Source organism: Ictidomys tridecemlineatus, chromosome 8, assembly GCF_052094955.1.
Source record: "Ictidomys tridecemlineatus isolate mIctTri1 chromosome 8, mIctTri1.hap1, whole genome shotgun sequence".
Lineage (NCBI taxonomy): Eukaryota > Metazoa > Chordata > Mammalia > Rodentia > Sciuridae > Ictidomys > Ictidomys tridecemlineatus.
In genome coordinates, this window is record NC_135484.1 from 71,120,384 (window position 1) to 71,144,652 (window position 24,269).

General features: G+C 36.5%; 1 protein-coding gene across 2 annotated transcripts in view; it reads left to right on the plus strand.

Annotated features, from left to right (window-relative positions):
* Mdn1 (midasin AAA ATPase 1) overlaps nt 1-24,269 on the plus strand; it is a 144,585-nt gene that overhangs the window by 16,050 nt on the left and 104,266 nt on the right. For both annotated transcript variants that reach the window (XR_013425006.1, XM_078019614.1), the window contains exons 3-15: nt 3,886-4,110; nt 4,437-4,544; nt 4,621-4,816; nt 7,075-7,317; nt 7,557-7,688; nt 10,522-10,625; nt 12,756-12,870; nt 14,448-14,641; nt 15,412-15,493; nt 17,002-17,097; nt 18,514-18,626; nt 19,886-20,034; nt 20,772-20,832. Coding sequence is in view for 1 of the 2 variants with exons in the window: in XM_078019614.1 (XP_077875740.1) it covers nt 3,886-4,110; nt 4,437-4,544; nt 4,621-4,816; nt 7,075-7,317; nt 7,557-7,688; nt 10,522-10,625; nt 12,756-12,870; nt 14,448-14,641; nt 15,412-15,493; nt 17,002-17,097; nt 18,514-18,626; nt 19,886-20,034; nt 20,772-20,832 (1,818 nt within the window). In the remaining variant the exon portion in view is untranslated. The remainder of the gene's footprint in view (nt 1-3,885; nt 4,111-4,436; nt 4,545-4,620; nt 4,817-7,074; nt 7,318-7,556; nt 7,689-10,521; nt 10,626-12,755; nt 12,871-14,447; nt 14,642-15,411; nt 15,494-17,001; nt 17,098-18,513; nt 18,627-19,885; nt 20,035-20,771; nt 20,833-24,269) is intronic.

Consider the following 24,269-nt stretch of genomic DNA (forward strand, 5'->3'; position numbering starts at 1 on the left):
AGAGAAAATGAAAAGAAATGGATAAGAACAAATAAGGGAGACCAGAGAAGAGGAACCCAGTTGAAGTTGTACTCCCTAAAGTCATTCCCAATGTATTTTATTTCCAGGTGGATACTCTTTCTACGGCCAAGTGCTTTCTATGAGGCACCTTATAGTATCTTTGAGGAGCAATTCTTTTTTTCCTTTATGCTACTTGTTCATAATACTTTTGCATCTGGAGTCCTCATCCTTATTCTTACTCTTTGATAAATTCTTTGTCAGGACTCTGAGAACATTCCTAATTTGTGCATCTCTATTCTGATATATCTGTTAAGTTTTATGGTCTATGGAGGTGGGTAGGGCAATGGGGATTGAAACCAGGGTTCATGCATGATAGGCCAGAGTTCTGCCACTCTACTCAGCTCCTCAAGGTTCTGTTCTGTTTTGTTTTGTTTTTCCAAAAAGTCATCCATAGCTGGGGATTAGTTCTGTGCTCAAGCCCTTGCCTCGCATGTGAGAGGCCCTGGGTTTGTTTCCTAATTAGCACTGAATTATACAACAAATAAACAAATAAATCCATTCAATACTCAAGTAAAGAAAGTAAACTCAAGTCATTCTTTATCTCGATTAAACTAGTGCTTCCAGATTTTAGCCATAGATTTATAGATAGTGTGTGTTCTGCAACTTCACCAGTAAATGGATGGAGTGGAGAAAAGAAAAAGTTTCTTTTCTCTCTGTATACCCTTACAACACTTCAGTTCCAATTCTTTAAAAAGAAAAAAAAAAAAGAATACACAAAATTGGGATTATTAGATTGTAACACTTCACTTCTGACACCAAAATGTATGGGGTGTTTTCCATACCCACTAATTGTGATACCAGCTAAGTGTTCTGCAATTCAATTTATTTCTGACACTATCTACCTGGAATTAGTATCAACCCTTTAAGTTAAGGGCTCAGTCCCATAGAGAGTCCCCTATTCTACTACTTTAGACACCAATCTCAAATACAAGTTATCATTAATAGGCTAAATATCAGATGTTCTCTGACGTCTTCTTTGGGTTATGTTTGCTAGAATGGTTCACAGAACTCAGGTTACTTATCAGGCATTAGAAAAGAATGGATTCTGGGATAGCCAGGTGGATGGAAGAGATGCACAGGAAGGGGTAGGGAAAACTTCTGTGCTTTTCCACCCTGTCAGCACTTCCACATGCTCTAGAAGCTCTCAGAACCCCCTTCTTTTACTTTTAATGGAAACTTCTTTATATAGGCATAGTTGATTAAGTCATTGATCATTGGTGATCCACTCAACCTTCAACCCTTCTTCCCTTCCCGGAGGTCGGGATGGCCTAAAAACTCCTTTGAGAATCATAGGGTTAGTTTTTCTGCCAACCAGCCCCATCTTTAAGTGCTTATTGAAAGTCACCTCATTAACATAAACCCAGGTGTAGTTGAAGGGGTTGTTAGAAATGACAAAAAATGGCCCCCAGCTTTGGCACATGTGTGTAATCCCAGTGGTTTAGGAGGCTGAGACAGGAGGATCCGAGAGTTCAAAGTCAGGCTCAACAACAGTGGGCACTAAGCAATTCAGTGGGATCCTGTGTCCAGTAAAAATAAAATAGGGCTGGAGATGTGACTCAGTGGTTGAGTGCCCCTGAGTTCAATCTTGCTTTGGAGTTCTCCTGGGGATTCCTGGAGGGTTCACGTTGGGGAAGGTCCCGAGGAGGGATTTCCGGTTGGTGTGGTGTGTGCCTGGAGGAGCCACGTGGATGGCGTTAGAGGGAGGTTCCCAGGGAGCGTGTGTGGAGTGGGCTGGTGGAGTTTGGAAATAGTTTGTTCCTGATTGAGTGGCTCATGATTTGTGCCCAGCCAGACTTCGGCAGATAACTGCTGTTGTCACTGTAAAAGTTCCTAGAGAGGGGCACCTTAATTCAGGGTGTGGCTTATTGATAGAGGACCTCTGGGTTCAATCCCCACTACCCATCCCCACACACATGTACAAAGACATGAATTAGGTAAGTAGAGAAAAAAAACAGGATTTAATTATACGCTATCTACAAAAAGATATAGAATGAAAGTAAAAGAATAGGGACAAAATATCATACAAATGATAACCAAAACAGGTCCTAATGGACAAAATAGACTTTATGGTACTGGGAGCAGAACACAGGGCCTCATGGATGCTAGGCAAATGCATTTCAACTGAACTACCTTTTTATTTTATTTTGAGACAGGGCCTTAAATTGCTAAGGCTGGACTCGAGCTTTTGATCCTCTTGCTTCAGCTTTCAGAGTTGCTGGGATTACAGGTGTATGCCACTCCCCAGCCTAATCCATGTGTTTTGAATGAGGAGTTTAACCCATTTTTATTTAAAGTGGTCACTTATGCAAAAAGATTTACTGTGGCTATCTTGTTATTTGTTTTCTGCATGTCTTCTAACTTTTGTGGTCTTTTCTGGCAGCCTTAGTGTTTTCGTGAATTTTTTGATAGTGACATGTTTTGACTTTGTGTGTGTCTGTGTGTTATAGATGTTTTCTTTATGGTTGTCATTTAATATGTCAAAGAGATTTTGTTTCAAACTGATAAATTTCATTCAAATACAAAATCTCTACTCCTATAGAGTTCTAACACTTCTAGTTTGTTACCAGTGCAGTTATTTGTTTGTTTTGGGTGAAGGAGATTGAACCCAGAGCTTTTGCCAGTGAGCTCCATTCTCAATCCCTGTTTCTGGAATTTTCTTTTCCTTTTATTTTAGTCTGTTTCCCTGCTTCTTTGTATGCCTTGAGATTTTTTTGTTGCTGTGACTTGGGCATTTGGAGAAACAACTGCTTTTCAGTCTTCACAGAATAGACTTGGGGGAAGATGTTCATTGATCAGCCCAACTCAAAATCCTAGGGTCACTCATCCCTTTTGAGTATACAGATAAACAAGCCTGTATGACTGATTTTGTGCTGCTATTTCTTATGCAGTCTATTAGAATTTCTAATAGAAGAATATAGCTGTGTGGAAAATATTTTTAATACATCGAAGGCGCAGCATCTCTACCATGGCCTCCCAAGCTTTTTATAATCTGGCCCTTGCCCTCCTTCAGCACCTCATTTCCTGCCTATCAACATCTTTCTGTTTTCAACTATCATACCAGGCAGTTTCCTGAAGATGTCTTATTGACCTTTTGTGTGTGTATGATGCTGGCTATTGAACCCAGGGGTGCTCTACCACTGAGTTATGTCCCAGTCCTTTCTGATATTTTATTTTGAGGAAAGGTCTTGCTCAGTTTCCCAGGCTGACCTTGAACTTGCAGTCTTCTTACTTCAGACTCCTGCATAGCCAGGATTACAGGCAAGTACCACTATGACCAACTTTTTGAACTTTTTGTTTTATCTTAGTGGAATGTCCTTTTTCTTTATGCTCTCGCAAGGTTCTCCTCTTCATTCTTTAAGAGGCAGTTAAAGCATCTTTTCTCAACTTCCCCAGGTTCAGTTGAACTCTTTCTCTTTGTGCTGCTTATTGTTTTTGTAAGTATTCTCTTTTTATCAGATGGCAGAATTCTTAAGAAAAAAATCTCTTTGGTTTTGAATCTTCAGGTATTAACACAGTGTCTGGCCCTTAGTGACAGTTCAGTAAATGTTTGTTGGAAATGAGTACATTTTTAATAATAAATACTTGTGATAAATCCCTCTACTTTTTGAGTAATCAGTTTAGGTTTTTGTGTTCTGAATCAGCTATCCCATGTCATGGTCCTGTGGTTCCTGAACTTAAACAGTTTGGTCATAGGACTAGGTAATGTTAGCATTTTCCTCCCTGTTTTCTTAAAAGTTCTGTTATGTTCTACAGTCCTGTCTCAGAGTAGAGATATGTACTTGAATATTTCCACCAGCCAATGAAAATACTCTTTTTTTTCTGAAGGTTTGCCCTGAGGTATTTCAAGGACACTTCCCCAGTCTTTCAAAGACTCTTCTTGGAGAGTTCAGATGCTAATCCAGTTCGCTATGGGCGAAGACGGATGAAACTTCGGGACTTAATGGAAGCAGCCTACAAGTTTCTGCAGCAAGAGCAATCTGTGTTCCGGGAACTCTGGGACTGGAGTGTGTGTGTCCCCCTCCTCAGAAGCCATGACACTTTGGTCCGTTGGTGAGTAGCTGCTAGATTTTTCCTGTGCTTATAGTGTGAGGGAGGAGAAGGAAACCATGTTCAATCTGTTGTTTTTGTTCTTGTGGCTTTTGAATTCTTACTCTCCTTCCTTCATCTTGTGTCACTTCAGGAAAAAAATGAGGTGATGTGAGTGTGGTTCTACCTTTTTCATGCTCTTATCAAGTGAATTCATGATTGATTTATTTACTCTTAAATAACACATTTATTCTCTAGTGTTCAATTGACTAGTCATTTTCTTTCTTCTTTTTGTTTTTTTCCCAGTCAACTGCAGATCAACTATACATATGTACTTCCTTTTTCTCCAGGTACACAGCCAACTGTCTTGCCTTGGTCACCTATATGAACGAAGAGCACAAGTTATCATTCCTTAAGAAGATTTTTAATAGTGATGAATTGATCCACTTCAGGTTGAGGTAAGCAAAAGCTTTCTTTTAGGTTTTGCTGTAACTTTTTTGTACAATAACATAATTGATGAGATTCTTCCCTCAGGTTATTAGAAGAAGCCCAGTTGCAGGACTTGGAGAAGGCCTTGGTTTTGGCCAATCCAGAAGCCTCCCTTTGGCATAAGGATAAGGAGCTGCAATACCTACAAGGACACCTTATTTCAGCTGACCTCTCCTCCAGGGTGACAGCAGTATGTGGTGTGGTATTGCCCAAGCAGCCTCCGGCCCCTGGAGAGCAGCAGGTATATTAGCATTATTAGTAGGGTATGTGCTCCCTTTCCCCTCTTAAATACTGAGTATGCTCCTTCCTTAGTTGGGCTCTTATGAATCAGGTGTGAATCCAAGTTGCTGGTCTAGTTTTGAAAGTGTTCAAGGGAAAAATTAAAAGAAACAAAGGGAAAAAAAGAGGGATGGATATATAGCTCAGTAGTAGAGTGCTTCCCTAGTATGTGCAAGGCCCTAGGTTCAGTTCCTAGCACTAAAAAACCAAAAAACTTAAGCAAAATTCTTTCACATATCTTGTTTGTTTACTACAAAAATTGTATGAAATTGAGTAGCATTTGTTATCCTAAATATATGAAACACAAAGCAGAATGACTTGGAGAACCTTGGACTACAAAGACTGGTGAAAACAGACCTAGACATATAGAGAACTCCTGTCCTCAGTTCTATCATAATATTCTTTGCCCATTGTGTGGGAGACCAGTATGTGTTGTGTTTTTTCCCTGCTGCCATATGAAATGATCTTCTTCCAAGATTGTGGCTCTAGACCACTTTAGACAGGCTGGGAGATAAAAAAAAATTGTAGAATCATTGGAAGACAGTCTGATTTTCTCTAGCAGTCTTCAGTCATCACTTTGGTGATCAGATCTACCCACTTTCTTCTTGGAAACAAGTCTTGAGGCCTTTAAAACATCAGTTTGTTTCTGACATGTAGCATTAAAAAGAAAGAAAAAATATAGAAGTATACATATACAAAAGTGTACATGTTATAAGTGTTTAGTGAAGTAATTATTCATAAATTGAATGTATCTGTATGACCAGCACTAAGAAACCTGTACCTCCAGGTTTTTAATGTGACCTTATCTAGAATTAGAACTTTATCTTTAGAACTGTGTCATCTTTTGACTGAAATTCTACATTTATCCAGTAAACATATTGTTTGCTTTTTTTATGAAAAATGCCAAACATGTTCCAAAGTAGGAAGAATGGTGTAATGAATCCTTAAATACTTTTCACCCAGCTTAAATAGTAATTTTTTTGTAATCAGTTGTTTCCTTTATATTTCTGCAAAATTTTCCAATATCATTTCATTCATAAATATTCCAGTATTTATCTCCAAAAGAAAGACTTAATGCCAACACTTACTATACCTTAAAAAAAAATCTTAACAATGTTATGATATTCTCTTGGTGTCCATATTTCACCAATGAATGCATTCTTTTTTTGAGGGAAGGGGTCCAACCTATGCTGAGTATACATTACCACCTATCTTCATCCCCAATCCCTGCATTCTTTTTTTTGTGTGTGTGTGTGGAGGGGGTAGGGGGTAGGGATATCAGGGATTGAATTCAGGGACACTCAACCACTGAGCCACATCCCCAGCCCTGTTTTATATTTTATTTAGAGATAGGGTCTCTCTGAGTTGCTTAGCACCTTGCTTTTGCTGAGGCTGGCTTTGAATTCGCCATCCTCCTGCCTCAGCCTCCCGAGCTGCTGGGACTACAGGCAAGTGCCACTGTGTCCAGCTCCAATCCCTGCATTCTTAATGTTAGATATGAAGCTCTAGAATATGGGGAGAGGAAGAAAATAAACACAAACCCAGCAGTAATAGATGAGGTTTGCTGAGCCCACTTCCCCATGCATCAACATTTTTAGCTTCTTTTTTTTTTTTTTTTTTTTTGTAAAAGAGAGAGTGAGAGAGGAGAGAGAGAGAGAGAATTTTTAATATTTTTATTTTTTTAGTTCTCGGCAGACACAACATCTTTGTTTGTATGTGGTGCTGAGGATCGAACCCTGGCCGCACGCATGCCAGGCGAGCGCGCTACCGCTTGAGCCACAATCCCAGCCCCCATTTTTAGCTTCTTAAAACTTTGAGAGACATTGTCTTAAATTTGTTAAAAATTTCTACTTCCATGGCTGGGGTTGTAGCCCAGAGGTAGAGCACTCATTAGCATGCATGAGGCACGGGGTTCAATCCTTAGCACCACATAAAAATAAAATAAAGGTATTTTGTCCACTTAAACTTTATTTTTTATAACTAAAAAATAAATATTAAAAAAATTCTTCCATTTTCACATGTACTCCTCCTTCAAGAAGGGAAAGAAGAAAGGTCAGATTCTTACTTTGTATAATATACTTCTTACATTAGATTTGTTATAATTAAGTTATTAGCCCAGGTTTATGTAAGGTCAGTGGAAACGTTGTAGAAATTAACTTGTTTCCTTAGGGGAAGTACTCTTCACTGACTTTTTTTGTTTGTTTCTTGTCTCTTCCTCAGGCTAGTAATATGAGTTCTTCACGAGAACAAGAGCTGGCCCTTCGATCTTATGTGCTGGTTAAGTCTGTCTGCAAAAATCTTCAGACCCTGGCTTTGGCAGTGGCTTCTCAGAATGCTGTGTTGTTGGAAGGACCAATAGGATGTGGCAAAACTTCCTTAGTTGAACATTTAGCTGCAATGACAGGTAGAAGAAAGCCTCCTCAGCTTCTCAAAGTCCAGCTTGGAGATCAGACTGACAGTAAGGTAATTAAGAAATGGCAAGCGTTGGTGGTTTGGCATTCTTATAACTATTGGCATTCAAGTATTGTTTTTGCTAAGGGAATATAAAAATGGGTAATAGTCTTGTTCATGACTGTTGGGGCAATCTGTGAAAACTTTAAGTGATGACATCGCTATGGAATGATTCACAGAATTAATCAAAGGAAGTAGTCTTAGCATATTAGGTGAGTAGTTTCTCTAATTATTTTATTTTTCTTCTGCAGATGCTGTTGGGGATGTATCGCTGCACAGATGTTCCTGGAGAGTTTGTGTGGCAGCCTGGTACCCTGACACAGGCAGCCACAAAGGGCCATTGGATTCTTCTGGAGGATATTGACTATGCCCCCTTAGATGTGGTATGTCATCTTACTAAATCACTGCTTCCTAACGTCTCTTCTGTTTTTGAGGTCATTTTGTTAATAGTGACTGGGGATGGTGTTTCATTTTTTTAAAAAATGATGTTTCTTAAGAAGCCCAGAACCAGAGCTGACTTCTACCCATGAGAGTTTAAAAAAATAAAATTGAAATATAAATAAAACTAGTTTAAAAGTACTTGTTGATTTTATCCTTTTTTGAGTGCCTGCCTTCATGGACAATTTTTTTCAGATATTACATTATCTGGAAAATCATTAGACCTGTAGATTTTGGAATTAGAACCAAAGAAAAGTAAATAAAATGAAGAATATTTCATGTAGGCCATAATGATGCATCTGCCTCTGTCCCACACCTGAGTACATTTTTGTGTTGCCCAAGTCCAGATTAAAGATCAAATTAACAATTTCTGACTTGGTCTTCCTTTTGCAGTGCTTAATAAACATTAGGAAATTCTTATAGTTCGAGTTTCATTTTGTACAGATCATTTTCCTGATAACACATTTGTTTCCAGAAGGTTTATGGTTAAATCATTTTTGGATTTCATTATCATATAGTGAAGTTGTATTTACTTAAGAACATACAAGGATCCCTTGATTATTATTTTGTTATTTTTAGAACTTCTCAACAATAGTTGACCAGGTTACCTTGTGTGTGCTTGTGCACACAATTGTAAATCTGTGGTTAATTTTTTAGATCTCAGCTACAGTAGTTGTAATGCTAACTTTGATGTCTTGCCATCTGTTCTAGTATTTCTATGATGCTCTACTGTTAATTCTTTGGGATAAGTATTTATGAATCTTCAAACTGATTTTTTCCCCTTGTATTGGGGATTAAACCCAGAGGCACTCTGCCACTGAGCTATATCCTGGCCCTTTTCCTTTTTATTTTTTGAGATGGGGTCTTGCTAAGTTGCCCAGGCCTGTGATCTTCCTGTGTTGACCTCCTGTGTAACTGGGATTATAAGCATGCACCACTATGCCAGATAGACTTGTCTTCCAATTATCATTGTAGAAGTTAATATACTGAATATTCTTAATCTATGGACATTTGCCTGTACCCAAGTAATCACTTTGTTTGTTTTCTCTAAGTTGCTGGATTATATGCTTTGCAAATATTAAAAAAAAAAAAAATTGTTGACATACTCTGCCAAGTTTACTAGAGACTTAGAAGGCCCCCCCCCCAACACTGTAGTGACTACTAATTACAAAATATACACTGAAACATGTTAACAAAACTACAGGTTGGAAAAACTATTAAGGAAAAAAAAGAAAACACATCTCTTGCTTAAGGGAAAAAAGAAAACCACAAAATTTTGTGTGGTTAGGCTTAGGTTTTCTTATTTGTTTTTCTTAACAGTGTTGAGATCCAACCTAGGGTCTCACACTTGCTAGGCAAGTGTTCTGCCACTGATCTACATCCACATTTCTGACCCATTAATTTAATTTAAAGTTACCTTTTACAAATATTTAGGATGATTTTTTTTAGTTTCAAGTTTTGGAATATCCTGAAATTGCCCCTATATTCTTTTGTGCTTCCCTTCAGCTTCTAGCTACGTATGAAATAATTTTGCTATGAAAAATTAGTACCCACTAAATTAGAACAATCCTCTTTGGCCCTCTCTTCTTCCCTCCCTCCCTCCTTCTCTTTTTTTTTTTTTAAACAAACTTCCCCTGTAAACCCATAAGCTCCATATGTCTAATTGACTTTCTTTTAAAAAGGAAATCTCTTCTTGGGCTGGGTTTGGTGGTACATACCTGTTGTCGCAATCTCTTAGGAGGCTAAGGCAGGAGGATCACTTGAACTTTAGAGTCTAAGCAATATAATGAAACCCTATCTCAACCGAAAAAAAAAAAAAAAAAGAATTCTACTTGAATGTCCCATAGCCAGTATAAATTCAAGATGTCCAAATTAGAATAGCCTTTTCTGCCCTGCAGTTAATATGCCAGAACCTAGAATCATCTAGGTTTTTTTCTTTTCTCATTTAATTTCCAGATCCGTTATTCACTGTCGTCTTCTTTCTATCCCACTTCTTTCCTATCCTGCTCTCTTCTCTTCTATTCTACTGCCTTAGCACTAGGCTTCTCATTTTATTTATCTGTCTAGCATGCCTTTGTAACATAGTGTGTTTTCTCTGAGTAACTCTTATTTCCCCTAGGCTGATCTCTTTTTAGTTTATATTCCACATTGCTTCACAGTTCATTTTTTTTTAAATAAAAGTTTTTTCTTAGTCTAAAATACTCTTGATACTTATTTTTGTCATTAAAAAGCTCAGTCTTTTTAGCTCAGCATTGGAGGCTTTTTATTCCCTATGTCTGAACTTTACCTCTTTATCTGGCTTCATTTGCACATTCTTTCCCATCCTTAATGCCATTGTTTATGCCATTTCTTTCCTACCAAATGTAGCTATTTCTTCTCATACTGAGCAAATAAGATTACTTTGGGGACAGCTTCATTGTCCTGCTTCTAAATCGGTTCATATCAGTTCAGAGCCACCGTTTCTTTTCACATGTCACCTTGTATGTATACCCCTGGAGCCATGCTTATCGTCTCCCATCAGATTTTAGGATCTAAAGTCTTAATACTGTTTGTATCATTGTATGTTGCTTAGTTCTAATCCACAGAAGGCACTTAGTGAATGTTGCATGAAGTAAGTGTTATGCTGGAATGTAGGTGACTTGGACATTTCCACCTGCATTTGATCCTAGTTTCCACCATGAGAACTGAAGTTTCTCATAAAGATGTGTTCCTCATTTGGATTGTTTGGTTTTTGTTACTTGTCTTAATATCTGTTTATCAGTGGAGTTTGTGATTTAGGTTTCAGTGCTGATCCCGCTTTTGGAGAATGGACAACTCTTGATTCCTGGCCGAGGGGACTGTCTGAAAGTGGCTCCTGGATTTCAGTTTTTTGCAACCAGGAGGTATGTGCTACTAACCTTTGTTTCAACTCTGCAGCCTCTTTATCATGTGTCTTCATGCTGAGTCTAGAAACCTTGGTATAATTATCTGAACCTATTTTAAGCAGGGTTAATTAGAAATGATGAGAGAGCCAACTTTCTCATTCCTGATTTTACACACATATGTAAGTCATTTTTATTTATTTATTTATATGTGGTGCTGGAGATTGAACCCAGTGCCTCTCATGTGCTAGGCTAGTGTTCTACCACTGACCTATAGCCCCAGCCCTCATTCCTGATTTTATTTAATGAAGATAATGAATTTATAAAATGAGCTATTTTTTCATTTAAAAATAGTCGGTTTTAAACATTTTATCTTGTTTTCAAAAATAATCAGAGGTGAGATTATCATCAGATAGTTCTGAGTTGAGTCCTGACACTGACATTTAGTACCTGCTTATACCTTCTAAACAGTATGAATATATTGAGGCTAATCATTTCTTTTTCAAATAGTGTGATTTGCATTACCTATCACAGGGTAAGCACCCAATTAATGGCTAGCCATGATGATGAAGAAGATGTTATGTAGATTTTAAGCAATTAAAAAATTTAATTAAATATAGGATGGAAAATAAAATAAAACAGCAGATTTATTATGTTTCTGTCCACATTTTAAAATACCAAGAAGGCAACCGTTTCTTTTTTTATGCTAATATACTCCTGCTTCTGCAAGGTCTTAAAATACCCACAAATGAAACTAACATTATATATTTAATGATTACATTTGTGTTTGCCTGAGTAAAGATTGACTCCCAGATGAAGTATGGGGCTAACCTAACTATACTCAAGAAACACCTTGCCAGACTCTGTTAACACTTTTTTCTTTTTTTCATGGTGCTGGGGAGGAATGTAGGGCCTCGAACATGGTAGGCAACTGAATTACACCCCAGTCAACCTTATGGTTTTATTTATTTTTTTGTGTGTCAGAGATTGATCCCCAGCCCTTTTTATTTATTTATTTATTTTGAGATGAGGTCTCATCAAGTTGCTTAGGGCCTTACTCAGTTGCTAAGGCTGGCTTTGAACTTGTGATCCTCCTGCCTCAGCTTCCCAAGTTGCTGGGATTACAGGTATGCACCATCATGCCAACCCCTATTGCTTTTAATGTAAGTTGATTTAAATTACACAGAAGTTTTTCTTAGAAAGTCCCATGACATCATGTCAGGCAACCTAGATATCAGACAGACTTAAATTCAGCTCTTAGTCCTATCATTTATAGTTGTGGTTGGTGAACAAGGGATTATTACTGTTCTTTTCCTTATACATTAGAAGAAAATAATGGCACCTCTCTTCAGGACAGTTGTTGTGAGGATCAAACAGCTAATGTGTAAGCATGTAATTTGTCCAGAGTGTATGTTGAATATATAATCCTCTCTTCTTGGGAAAATTTTTATGATTTTCAAGTATGGTAGCTTCTGGTAGCAAGCAGTGAATTATTGTTAATGCTATAGTTCTTGGATTATGTTTTTCTGAAGGTATTTATGCTTAAAGGATGAACAGGTCATTGAGATCAAAACACCTCATGGATTCATTTACATTGATTTGAAAACAACTTTAAACTCTATCATTCCTTCTTAGGAAAAGAGTCAAATATGGGTCAACTATTAGTCTTTTGTTGGTCATCTACCCTATAGGTAACAGAGTAGTATATGGCACTAGGAAGGATTAAGAGTATTTATTCATGTGAGGTAATGTCCAACAAGTAATAATTGCCTTCTCATCTGCAGTTTTACTTTCTATGAATTTAATTAGCTCAGTAGGCAGCAGGAGGTCTGAAGATATTAAATAAAAAATTCTAGATTTTGTAAACAGTTCTTAAATTTTAAATAACTTTGATTATGGAATATTGTGTAACTGCTTTGTTATTGCTCAGGTCATTGTTATTAATCTTCTTACTGTGAATAATTTGGGAATTAAACTTTATCATAGGTATATGAATATAGGAAAAAACATGTGGTGTTTGGTACTGACCATGATTTTATGCATCCACAGTTGGTCTTGGAATGTATGCCCCACAGATAGGTTAGATCTACTGTAACCTAATTCAAGATTAAATTTCAAACGGCTGATGTGTAACTTTATTTTTGAATATAGACTCTTGACTTGTGGAGGTAATTGGTATCGACCACTAAATAGTCATGCCACTTTGTTAGACAAATATTGGACCAAAATTCACCTGGATAATCTGAATAAGAAAGAACTGAATGAGGTATGTGGTACTAGAAAATATTAATTTTTTTTTTTTACTTTTTATTATGAAAAGTTCCAAACTTACATGAAGTTTTTAAGTTTGTATAGGTTGAGCATCCCTTATCTAAATATCTGAAATCCAAAATGCTTTATAATTTAGAACCTTTGGACATTGACATCATACCACAAGTGAAAAATGTCATGTCTGACCTCATGTGTTGGGAGGTAGTTAAAATGCAGGCACACTAAAGATACTGCATAAAATACTTTTAAGTGTATACGAAGCATCTGATTTTGTGTCTAGACTATTTTGGTCATTGAAACACAGAAGGGATATACCTCAATGATACATTGCTGCCCTAGCATGCATGAGATCCTGGGTTCCATCTCCAGTACTGCCAAATAAAAAAAAAAATGTATGTATGTGTATGAATATGACACTATTAAGCCTTGAGTTCTATATCCTTTATAAATATGTGGATATTACATATATAAATTGGAATCATAATGTTCTTCTCAAACTAATTTAAATGGATGGTTAATATTTCAAATATATATGTAGTTTCATGCCTTCTTAAACAAATTTGACTGTTTGATATCAACATAAAGGCTTGAAGCTAATATTATGAATTCAAAGTATAATACTGCAGTAAATTCTCAGCAGTTATTGAAGTGAATGGGACTTAGATCTTTTGCATCATGAATTCTTTTTAAGTTCCATTGCTTTTTATCAGCATTAACATTAACTTGTGGCCTTTTGAAAAACTATTTTTCTATGTCCTCATAACTGCTTCTAATTTACTTTTGACTGAGAAAGTGTATAATGAACCTTACTAGAATTGTTTGGAACCATAGTAAATAGTTCTTGAAGAATTCTTTATTTAGTAATTCCTTGGATACTTTTATTTTGGTGGCATTGTTTGGGGATTAAACTTGGGGCTTCATACATGCTAGGCAAGTGCTCTGCCACTGAGCTGCATCACCAGCCTACATGCCTGTTTTGGTTGCTTGGAGACCCTTTTACCATCTAACTTCAATCCTGAAAGCTATGTTATAGATGGTGAGATTGCCGGATAACTGAGTTTGAGGTAGGAAAAAAAGCCATGGCATTTGAGTGGGCAGGTAGGACCAAAGGAATGTAAAGGTTTCAAGGTTTAAATTTTTATGCTTGGTAAAGATGACAAATTTCATAGAGAAATACACTTTCTGGTTAACTAATGTCAGCAGTAGTTTATGTGTACGTTTTATTTTGTTTTTATTTTGTGGTACTAGGGATTAAATCTAGGCCTTAGGCATGCTAGGTAAACACTCTATCACTAAACCCTGTGTGTACTATTATTTATTTATTTTTTGGTACGTTGGGGGGGGGTTGGAATTCAGAGCTATATCCCCAGCATTTAAAAATCATTTTTTGTTTTTGTTTTGAGTCAGGGTCTCACTAAGATGTTAGGGCCTTATAAATTGTAATTCTGCCTCACTTTCCCAAGCCTCTGGGATTAGAGGTGTGTATCACTGCACCCAGGGCTGTGTGTACTTTAAAAATTACTATGCTTGCGGTGAAATTTTCTTTCCTTTTTTTCCTCCCTCTGTTGATAGGTTCTTCAGAGCAGATATCCCAGCCTGTTGGAAGCTGCTGATCACCTGCTTGACATTTATATTGAGCTTACTGGAGAGAAACATCACTCTTCAAGTGATAATTGTATTGAAAGTGAAGAGGCATCTGAGGCAGTTTCAGAAGCCAGAAGAGAAAACAAAAGACCTATCCTTGAGGGCAGAGAATTGTCTCTAAGGTATTGGACTTGACACTTTTTTGAGTTGTGTGTGTGTGTGCGTGGGGCGGAGGTGGTTTAGTTGATAATTTAAAAGCAACTTACCCTAAAAGATCTTACCAACTCGAACTAAATGGTTTTGAAAGACATACTGAATTTGAAAATTAAATTTTCATGAGATCAGATCTTTTTCAGATCTATAGGTACTGATTAGGAAGGCCTGAAAATATTATTTTTACTTTTAAAAATAACTTTTAAGGACAAACTTGATAATAATTCTTTAATTGGATTTCTTAACATATGGGACCTTAAATTAACATTCTTGGATTTTGCTCCATATAATGAGTTCTATGCCTCAGCTCTCCTCTTTCAAGGGTTAGACTTGCCACTTGGAGTTTGGAATAGATAACTCCCCTCATTTTATTTTATTTTTATTTATTTTTAATGTTTGTTTTTAGTTTTAGGGGGATGTAATATCTTTTTTATTTTTATGTGGTGCTGAGGATCGAACTCATTGCCTCACACATGCTAGATGAGCACTCTACAACTTGAACCACAACCCCAGCCCTCCCCTCATTTTAATCAGAGTTATTTGCTTCCTTCCTTCCTTACCTTGTCTGGCATGGATGGGGGAAAATGAGTGATAGGTTACTTCCTGCTAAGTTCTTACATCTAATACTTTTGTCTCCACATTAGAAGAAAAAATGGGATACTCACTTGTCAGGTGTCCTTAACAAACTCTGATGTTTTTGGTCTAAGTTTTTTTATTTCTTACTTTTTTTTTTTTTAAGGGATCTACTGAATTGGTGTAATAGGATTGCTCATAGCTTTGACAGTTCATCTTCATCAGCATCATTAAATATTTTTCAAGAGGTAAGATAAAGTCTTTGTGTTGATTGTCTCGTTGTTCTCCTCTATATAGCTGCTGATTTTATTTCTGTCAGAATTTCTTTTGATTTGGCACGGTTTATTATCCTTAGCTAGTTAAAAATGAAGCTAAAATTGCCTTAACTCTTAATGGGGGCTTAAAGATAGAGTGCTTGCCTAGCGTGCATGAGGCCCTGGGTCTAATCCCCAGCACTGCTAACAAAACAGGAATCTTAATTGGGCACAATAGATGTTTTGTAATTGTTTTATTTATTTATTTATTTATCCATCCATCCATCCATCCATCCATCCATTCATTCATTCATTCATTCATTTATTTATTTATCTGGTGAGGGCTGATGTTTTGTAGTTTTAAGACATTGTTACTAATTTCAAAAGAAGTATAGTTTGAGAGAATGAAATTAAAAGGTGGAATGAAAGTATACTCCAAAGTAATGGTAAGGTGATATGGTAAAATATAGATTGTTTCTAAGATATGTATTATGCACCTTGCATAATTTCTGAAGACTTTTGGATAAATTTGTGTTTATCTGATATTTACACTTGCCTCAGTGGAAATTTTATCTTTAGTATAAGGGAAAATGTGGGAATTATAAAGTATAACCTTGGTTTAAAAAAAAAAATGTGTTAGAGGGAAGACCTATTGAGTAATACTCTCTACCAGATTCCATAAGAACAAAGTAGGATTTATTCCCTCCACCATAAGAATAAAGGTGATGCTGCCTGAAGATCTGTTGGCTATAACATTGACCAATTTTGATTAAAAAGTGTTCTGGTTTCTGACAGCTGGGATTGGGGAAGAGAACATGACCAGTTTGGTTTACACTGTCTTTGTGTGTAGTAAAGTTTTTTTGAGTAGAAAGAAATCTCCTTTGGAGTGTACCCTTAGGTCACGTTGAACCCTGAAATTCTTTGTGGCAATCTGTTTTTGTCCTTCATTTTCCAAATTCTCCACTTTTCATCTCTTAAAAATAGCTGTTTCATACTTTTCTAATAAATTGAGTCATTGGTAAGATTCATCTTATTTACTTTCTATTGAAAAATGTTGTGTCTATATAAAACTATTTATTGACTGCTTGCAGTGGATCCCAGCTACTTGGGAGGTTGAGGTTCCAGGAAAGCAAGCTTTTGCTGTTGTGTCAGCACTGAGAGAGAGTTGTTTCTTCCATGAGCCACATACCTAATAATGAACACTAACTTGCTATTCTTTACATAAAGTTAAGATCTGCAAAATGAGTTAAGGTTTTTGTTTATTTCTAATTTTACCAGTAACTCAATAACAGCATCCTCCATATTTGTTCGTGTGTTTTCTATTAGGTAAAGTCATATGTCCAGATTTGGCTCATTATTTATACCCCTTTCAGTACTGCATCAGTGTTCTTACGAATTTTATTTTCTTCCCTTTTGAGGCCAGGCAGGATAGGATGTTCTGTAATTAATGTATTGTTTTTTGTTTTTTAATCAGTTGGCATTTGCCTTGGTTATTTTAATAGGCTCTGGACTGTTTCACAGCAATGCTTTCTGAGCGCACAAGCAAATTGAAAATGGCAGAAGTTATTGGAAGCAAATTGAACATTTCTAAGAAAAAGGTACATGGTGCTATTTTTACTTCTCCTTTGAAAGCAGACTAGGGTATTTAGCTTGCTTGTTGGTTTCTGGTCATTGCCTGGGATAACTTTTGCAATGTTGACTCCTCCGAGAATGTTGGTGTCATTACTGCCTTTCATGGATATAAATCTTCTAACATTCCCTAGTAGTTCTGCAAGTGTTTCCACATTCTTGAAGTCATTTTTCTTATGCCCTGTATCACATGTATACCTCATTCTCCAGTATTTTAATGACCATTCTCTGGTTATAGGCTTAGAACTGGAACTGTGTCTTAGTAACGTCTTTGTAGTTTGGTTCAGAGACACCCCCCCCCCCCCACCTTTTATTATTAATGTCCTCAAACATCAGGAAAGTTCAAAATAATACCAATGAATACCTGTATACCCACTACTTAGGTTCATCACAGACATGGCTAATATTTACTATTCTTGTTTTATATCCAAATATGTATTTATGAAGGGCTGGCAATGTAGCTCTGTGGCAGAGCATGTGTTTAGCATGCACAAGGCTCTGGGTTCAACCCCTAGCACCAGATATATGCAAATGAAATTTTTGGAGGAAAGAGCCCTTCAATAGTGGTAATGTTGTGGTTGGGGGCTGGAGAAATGTTTATGGCTCATCTTGAGCAGATATTTGGCTTTCCTACTTGAATTATGACTATAGCATGCTTCATGTAAGGAACTGCAATAGTGGAAATGTTTCTTTAGCTTCTTAAGAGTTGGGGTGTTTTGGGTAATAGAATACTCCACTGAGAGGGAATTAATTAATTAATACATATACTAATCTTAGTGGGCAAAGGAATGAAACAAACCACTTAGACTAATCAGTGTTTACCCTTTTTCTTTGGGGAGGGTTCATCTTCCCTGAGCATTTTGCCCCTTTTTTACTTTTGTTAAATCTGAACAAAATCCAGCTTGAGTTATCAACAAGTAAAGAGATGGATGGCTAGACACCCAGGAGCGTCTTCCATAACTTCCTTTTCTGCTTTGACTAGTCAGATGAACCATGTTAGAAATTTAAAGCAGAGAATAGCATGGTTGAAGAGAAATCTACTAATTTTTTTCCCGTAAGTTAGGAGGTGAGGGGTTTTTTGTTTTGTTTTTACTCTGTTGGGAAATGTCTATCAGCAGTGTCCACTTTGGATATAGACAGAGGTTTATTTACATGAGTCAAAAGGACCATTTTATGGAAATACAGTCAGTGTTTTTAAAAAAGACATTGGAAACTCGGAAAATGAAGAAAAATCAACCTTGATTAAAAGCTAACTTGCCTATCTTGGAAGTAGAGTGTGTTTCCAGGTAGAAGGCTGATTAGAAGGTCACAATGAGCCTCTGTGAATAAGAAAATGTTAAAGAGCATGCAGATTTTTATTCAGTTGAAATCTTTTCCTCCCACAGGCCGAATTTTTCTGTCAACTTTATAAACCAGAAATTCTGATCAATGAACTAGATGTGCAAGTAGGCAGAGTGCGACTTCTTCGGAAACAAAACGAGGCTGCTCATGTACAGAGGTAAGTGGGGTTCTAAACTAACCTATGTACTATGTGGTCATTAAGAATTGATAGAAGGTCTCGTCTTATCCTTTGAACAGAATACCTTACTGAACTATCATTTTGCCAGCATGGTATGTGGTAAGGAGCAGTGTTTTTCCAAAGTATGTTCTATGAAACTGGATGTTAACAGGAGGTGATAAAGGCCATTAGAGATGTGGACTAGCGAAGATGTGGACTAGCGAAGATGGTTTTTGCTCGCTGTAGTGCATTTATTGAAGCAGGGCTCAGGTGGAAGTCAGACTTTGGCATTTGTCTATTTTGAGGGCTGGGATTATATAAGATTCTGAGCTGGTAATATTTATTATAAACTTAATCTATGCCTGGCATTGTGCTAAGTGCTTTCATTTGCTTTTTCATATAGTGATTATAATAATTTTATAAATTATGATTTATAAACCTTAACAGTGACCAAAAATTTAGTGACTTTAAAGAACAGACATTATTCTTACAATTCTGGAGGTTAGAAGTCTGAAGTCAAGGTGTTGATAGGGCCATATTTCCTCTGAGAGGTCTAGGGAAGAATACTTTTTTGCTACTTTCTGGATGATTTTGGCTCTCAGCAATCCTTGACTTAGGTCTGTATCCGTCTGATTTCTATCTCTGTTGTTACAGGGCCTTTTCCCTGCTATGTGTTTCTGTCTCTAGATTGCTTTTACAAGGATACCAGCTGCTGGATTTATTGCCCACTCTAAGTAGTATGACCTCTTCTTAACTTGGTTAAATCTGCAAATATCCTATTTAAAAATAAAGTTCCACAGATTCTGGGTAGACTGAATTTAAGTGAAGACACTTAAACCCATTACAATTATCATAAATATTTTGTAGGTGAAAAAACTGAGGTTAAGGCAGGTTAAGTAATTTGTTCAAGACACAGCTAATATAGTGTCTTGTCATATAGATGTTTTGAATTTCTAGAGCCTAGCACCTTACCCAGGTGTATGACTCTTTTGTGTTTGCAGAGCAAATTAATTTTGTAATTCATATGTTGTAGGAATATTTGGTACAGCATGAAGACAATTACTGTGGGCTATTTCCTCATTCTTCTTTGTTGAACCTGGGAATTAGAATTCCTTTCAACACTAAGAAAAGCTTGCAGCCTGACTTTTTTTGAGGGGGGGAACCTTCATCAATGGGGATCAAACCCAAGGTTGGTAAACTGTTCTACCACTGATGTATATCCCCAGGCTGGCTTTTAAACTCCTTTTTCCCATTCTTAGGGAGAAATTCACTTTTGCTGCTACACGGCCATCCTCTGTTCTCATTGAACAGCTTGCAGTGTGCGTCAGCAAAGGGGAGCCTGTGTTGCTGGTGGGAGAGACTGGGACTGGCAAAACCTCTACTGTCCAGTACTTGGCACACATTACAGGTAACTCCTGGAGGGAAATGACTGCCCTTAAGCATTTTGCAATGACTCTTTTGGTTTTTTGTTTTTAAACAGTCTAAAGATAACTAGAGTTTTAAAAAGTGACCTTTCTCCATCTGTGTTGTTTCCCTGAAATAACCACTATTAACTGATTGGATTAATTTTTTGGTGTGCAATGGCATGTGCATATAGATGGTGGGGTTCTTTTTTTAGTTTTAGGTGGACACAACATCTTTATTTTTATGTGGTGCTGAGAATCGAACCCAGTGCCTCACACATGCTAGGCAAGCACGCTATCACTTGAGCCACATCCTCAGTCTAGATGGTGTTTTTATACAGATGGAATTATACTCTACATATTACATTAAGTTAAGCAGATTGGACAATTTTTTAAAATTTTTTATTTTTTTAATTTGGCTTGTAATGATCAAATAATTACACATTATGGATATTTACTTAGCCCTAATTTTAGACCTTGACTTAATGAAGGGTGTTTTCCTATGCATAGTTATCCAGATGCTATACCAGTAATGCCACAGTGAATGTGACTGTTTTATATCTATATGGAGATGTGAGAAAATTTAAAAAGTTTGTGGTCCCTGAAGTAAAATGAGAAGATACATGGAAATACATATTAAAGATTTGTGCTATTCTGTGTCTTTACATTCTTAAGATGTATACTGGATATTAATCAGCATTTAAAAATTTGGAATAATTCTTTTTCCCTTTCTTTTATAAAGGCCACCGTTTGAGAGTTGTCAATATGAATCAGCAGAGTGACACTGCAGACTTGCTTGGAGGGTAAATGTGGTTTGAAATTTTTTTCATGTTATTTTGTGTTTACTGCTTGAGGTAAGAAACACTATTCTCTTACAAAGCTTTGGCAGCCTGGGGAAAATATTCAAAGACTAGCACCCCTTGCTGCACCCCAACACGGTACTTATTAGAATTTATTGAGAGGATCTTGGCTATGTAGATGATTTTTTTTCATTATAAAGGTCCTTGTTCTCAATGATGGATGATACACTGGAAGGGAAGAGGGAAGACAAACCAGACAAGTATATTAATCAGGTAGCATTTGTATATATAGTACAGTTGAACTAAAGCATAGGTTTTAAGAACCTTTATGAAGATTTTTTGCTGTCACTCTACAAAGATGCTTCTACAGATCTTTTTATTAACCAGGCATGTCTATGCTGTTTATTTCTTTTTTTTGGATCTATATATGTCTTCAGTAATTTCCTACTTTTTTAATCCTATACTAATCAAACACAGACAAGTTCATCTTTTCCTCTAAGAATTTATAATGTTCTGTCAGTCATTTCAAGTTATTGTAAATGTATTGAATACACAGGAACCCATTGGTGCCCTGATGCAATTGATATTATGAAAGATTTGTAACTAACAGATAATAAACCAGAGTTTCGTTTTGGTGCCAAATTGGTGACTAGAATATATTCGTTTTTTCTTGTTAGTAGATTAACATGAGTTACTAAAAGAAAACTTTACATACTCCTCAATTTTTGTATCGTTGGAAATTTCCCTTGTTTTCTCTATTCTCATACTAGTAGAAAGTAACAAATCAAATCTTTTTTTTTTTTTTTTTATTGGTTGTTCACAACATTACAAAGCTCTTGACATATCATACTTCGAACAATAGTTTCAAGTGAGTTATGAACTCCCACAAATCAAATCTTGTAATATATATCATAGTGTAGGTTGCTAGGTGACTCTCTTGTTTAAGAATCATTGTTTGTAAGATTGGAAGATCAAAAGTCTTTTTTAGAAAAGGCAAGAAAGTGGAAAAAAAATTCAGGAGAAGGCAAGGAGACAGGCCAGAAAGGGTGATATTTCTGTCCCTAGTATGTGTGGTTAGTTCCATTTCTTATATTATTTACGTTAAGTATATCTAGCATATATCAAGTTTTATGTTGGAAAAAGAAGATATTTATGGATCTAATTGGATTGGTTTACAAATCTGCATCTTTTAGATTGATTTTTTTCAAAAAACTATTATTATAGGTAAAGACACTATAAAATTAAGAGCCTTAATGGCATCAAACCATATACATTACTGAAAATTCCCTTCCTATGGTTGTTAGCACCCATTGCTTTTTAATTAGTGTAAGGATGATATGTTTTTTTTTTATTTGATTTTTAATGAGGGGGGAGCGGATCTTGCACTTGGTGGGAAAATGCTATACAACTGAGCTACACCCCAGCCCTTTTATTTAATTTTAACTTATTTTTTGTTTTTAAAATGGACTTCTGGCAGGCAGTATATAGATGTTCAACATTACCTGTGTGCTTCAAGAAGCCAAATTCCAACTGAGTTGGAGATGGATGCAGCCTAAGTGACCCCATTAGAGGGACAGAAAACTTTTAAAATCATTCCATAAAGAAAAAGTCTAGTACTAAAAAAGAAAAGTATAAAATTCAGGTTCATAGGGAAAGGGCTTGAGGAAAAGTAGTATCTGAGGGAAAAACTCTGGAGGAAAGAAAGAAGGTTCTCTTTGGAGAAGTTGGCAATGAAGAAAAAAAAAGATTGAGGAAAATCAAAGGTCATAGAAATTGAATGAAAATGTACAACCTACATTTTCCTTGTCATGCATGGAACCATTCTTTTTTTATTATTTATTTTTTAGGTGTAGTTGGACACAGTTGCTTTTATTTTATTTATTTTTATGTGGTGCTAAGGATCAAACCCAGGGCCTTGCATGTGCTAGGTGAGCGCTCTACTGCTGAGCTACAACCCCAGCCCTGTTGGAACCATTCTTAAAAGAAACTATACAGAAGAGGACAGAACTCAAATTAAACTCAGGACTTGACCATGAAATGAAGAAACAGCATTTATCATTTATTTTTATTACTTAGCATGTATTGTTTTGTCTTTTATATTTTCTTTACATGTTTTGTATTTTGGAGAGTCATTTTCTTTAGTTTTAGCCATTTTCAAATGAACAGATTTTGACAGGGAGGGTGGGTACTGGGGATTGAACTACAGCAGTTGTTTATCTGAGTTATATTGCCAGTTCTTTTAAATTTTGATACAGGGTTTTTGCTAATTGTTGAGGTTGGCCTCAAGTGATTCTCCTGCCTTAGCCTTCAAGGCACTAGGATTATAGGAGTTTGTCACCATACCTAACTTCAAATGATCTTTTCCATATAGTTCTAAAGAATACAATACCTGGTGACTTATTTTTCATAGAGGCAGGTGTCTTGGACCCATGTCAGTTTTGTTTCCATTGAGTATGTGTGTTGTGGTTAATTTGGGGATTTTAGTTTTTTCTTTTTTTGAGCTGTATGCTTTTTCTGTTCTTCTCTTCTGGGTACTGGGGATTAATCAAATACCAGGGTTTCATGCATGATAAGTATATGCTGTCCCACTGACTTAAATCCTCAGTGCATTTTTCTCATTGATTGAATCATATATTGACTTAACTGCTTTAGCAACTATACTCAACTTTAAAGAACTCCAATTTTTATTAAGCCACTTTTTTCATAAAATTGATAGACAGTAATAGCAGTGCTTGATTAATATTAGTAATAACAGCTAACTCTTTGTGGCAGTCCTCATATGCCAAGGACTGTTTGAGTCCTCTATATGCATTAAAAGAATCTGTGTTCTGCCATTAAACTGCTGCCTCCATTAGCTTTGGATCCCATGTTTACTATTTTCAGTACTAACAGTTTCATTTAGATGACGTGTATATTTTGTTCCATTTCTCACCACTTCCCATGTTGTCCCTTTAGTTCATCATCTTTTGCCTGGTCTAGTGCTTTGGTCTCTTATGCCATGTGGTATTTTTTGGTGTGTATTTGTTTTGTACCATGGATTGAACACAAGGATGTTAACCACTGAGCCATATCCCCAGCCATTTTTATTTTGAGATAAGGTCTCGCAAAATTTCATAGGGTCCAAGTTGCTGAGGCTGGCAGTCCTCCTACCCCTGCCTCCCAAGTCCCTGGGATTACAGATGTGCTCACCACACCTGGGCATCCATGTGGTAGTTAAAATGATCCTTTTGAAGTACAGATTACATCACTTTCTTCCTCAAATCTCTCCACTGTTCATTCCATTTAAAATACAACCCAAAGACGTTTGTTTGTTTTTGGCCTGTAAACACTTGTACAAATCCTTTGTAACCCAACACTGGCCACTGGCACTTCTCTGACATGATCTCCATCCATGCCTGTGCTGCTCAGCTTTAGGTGCTTTTTCCATATTGCATCAGCTA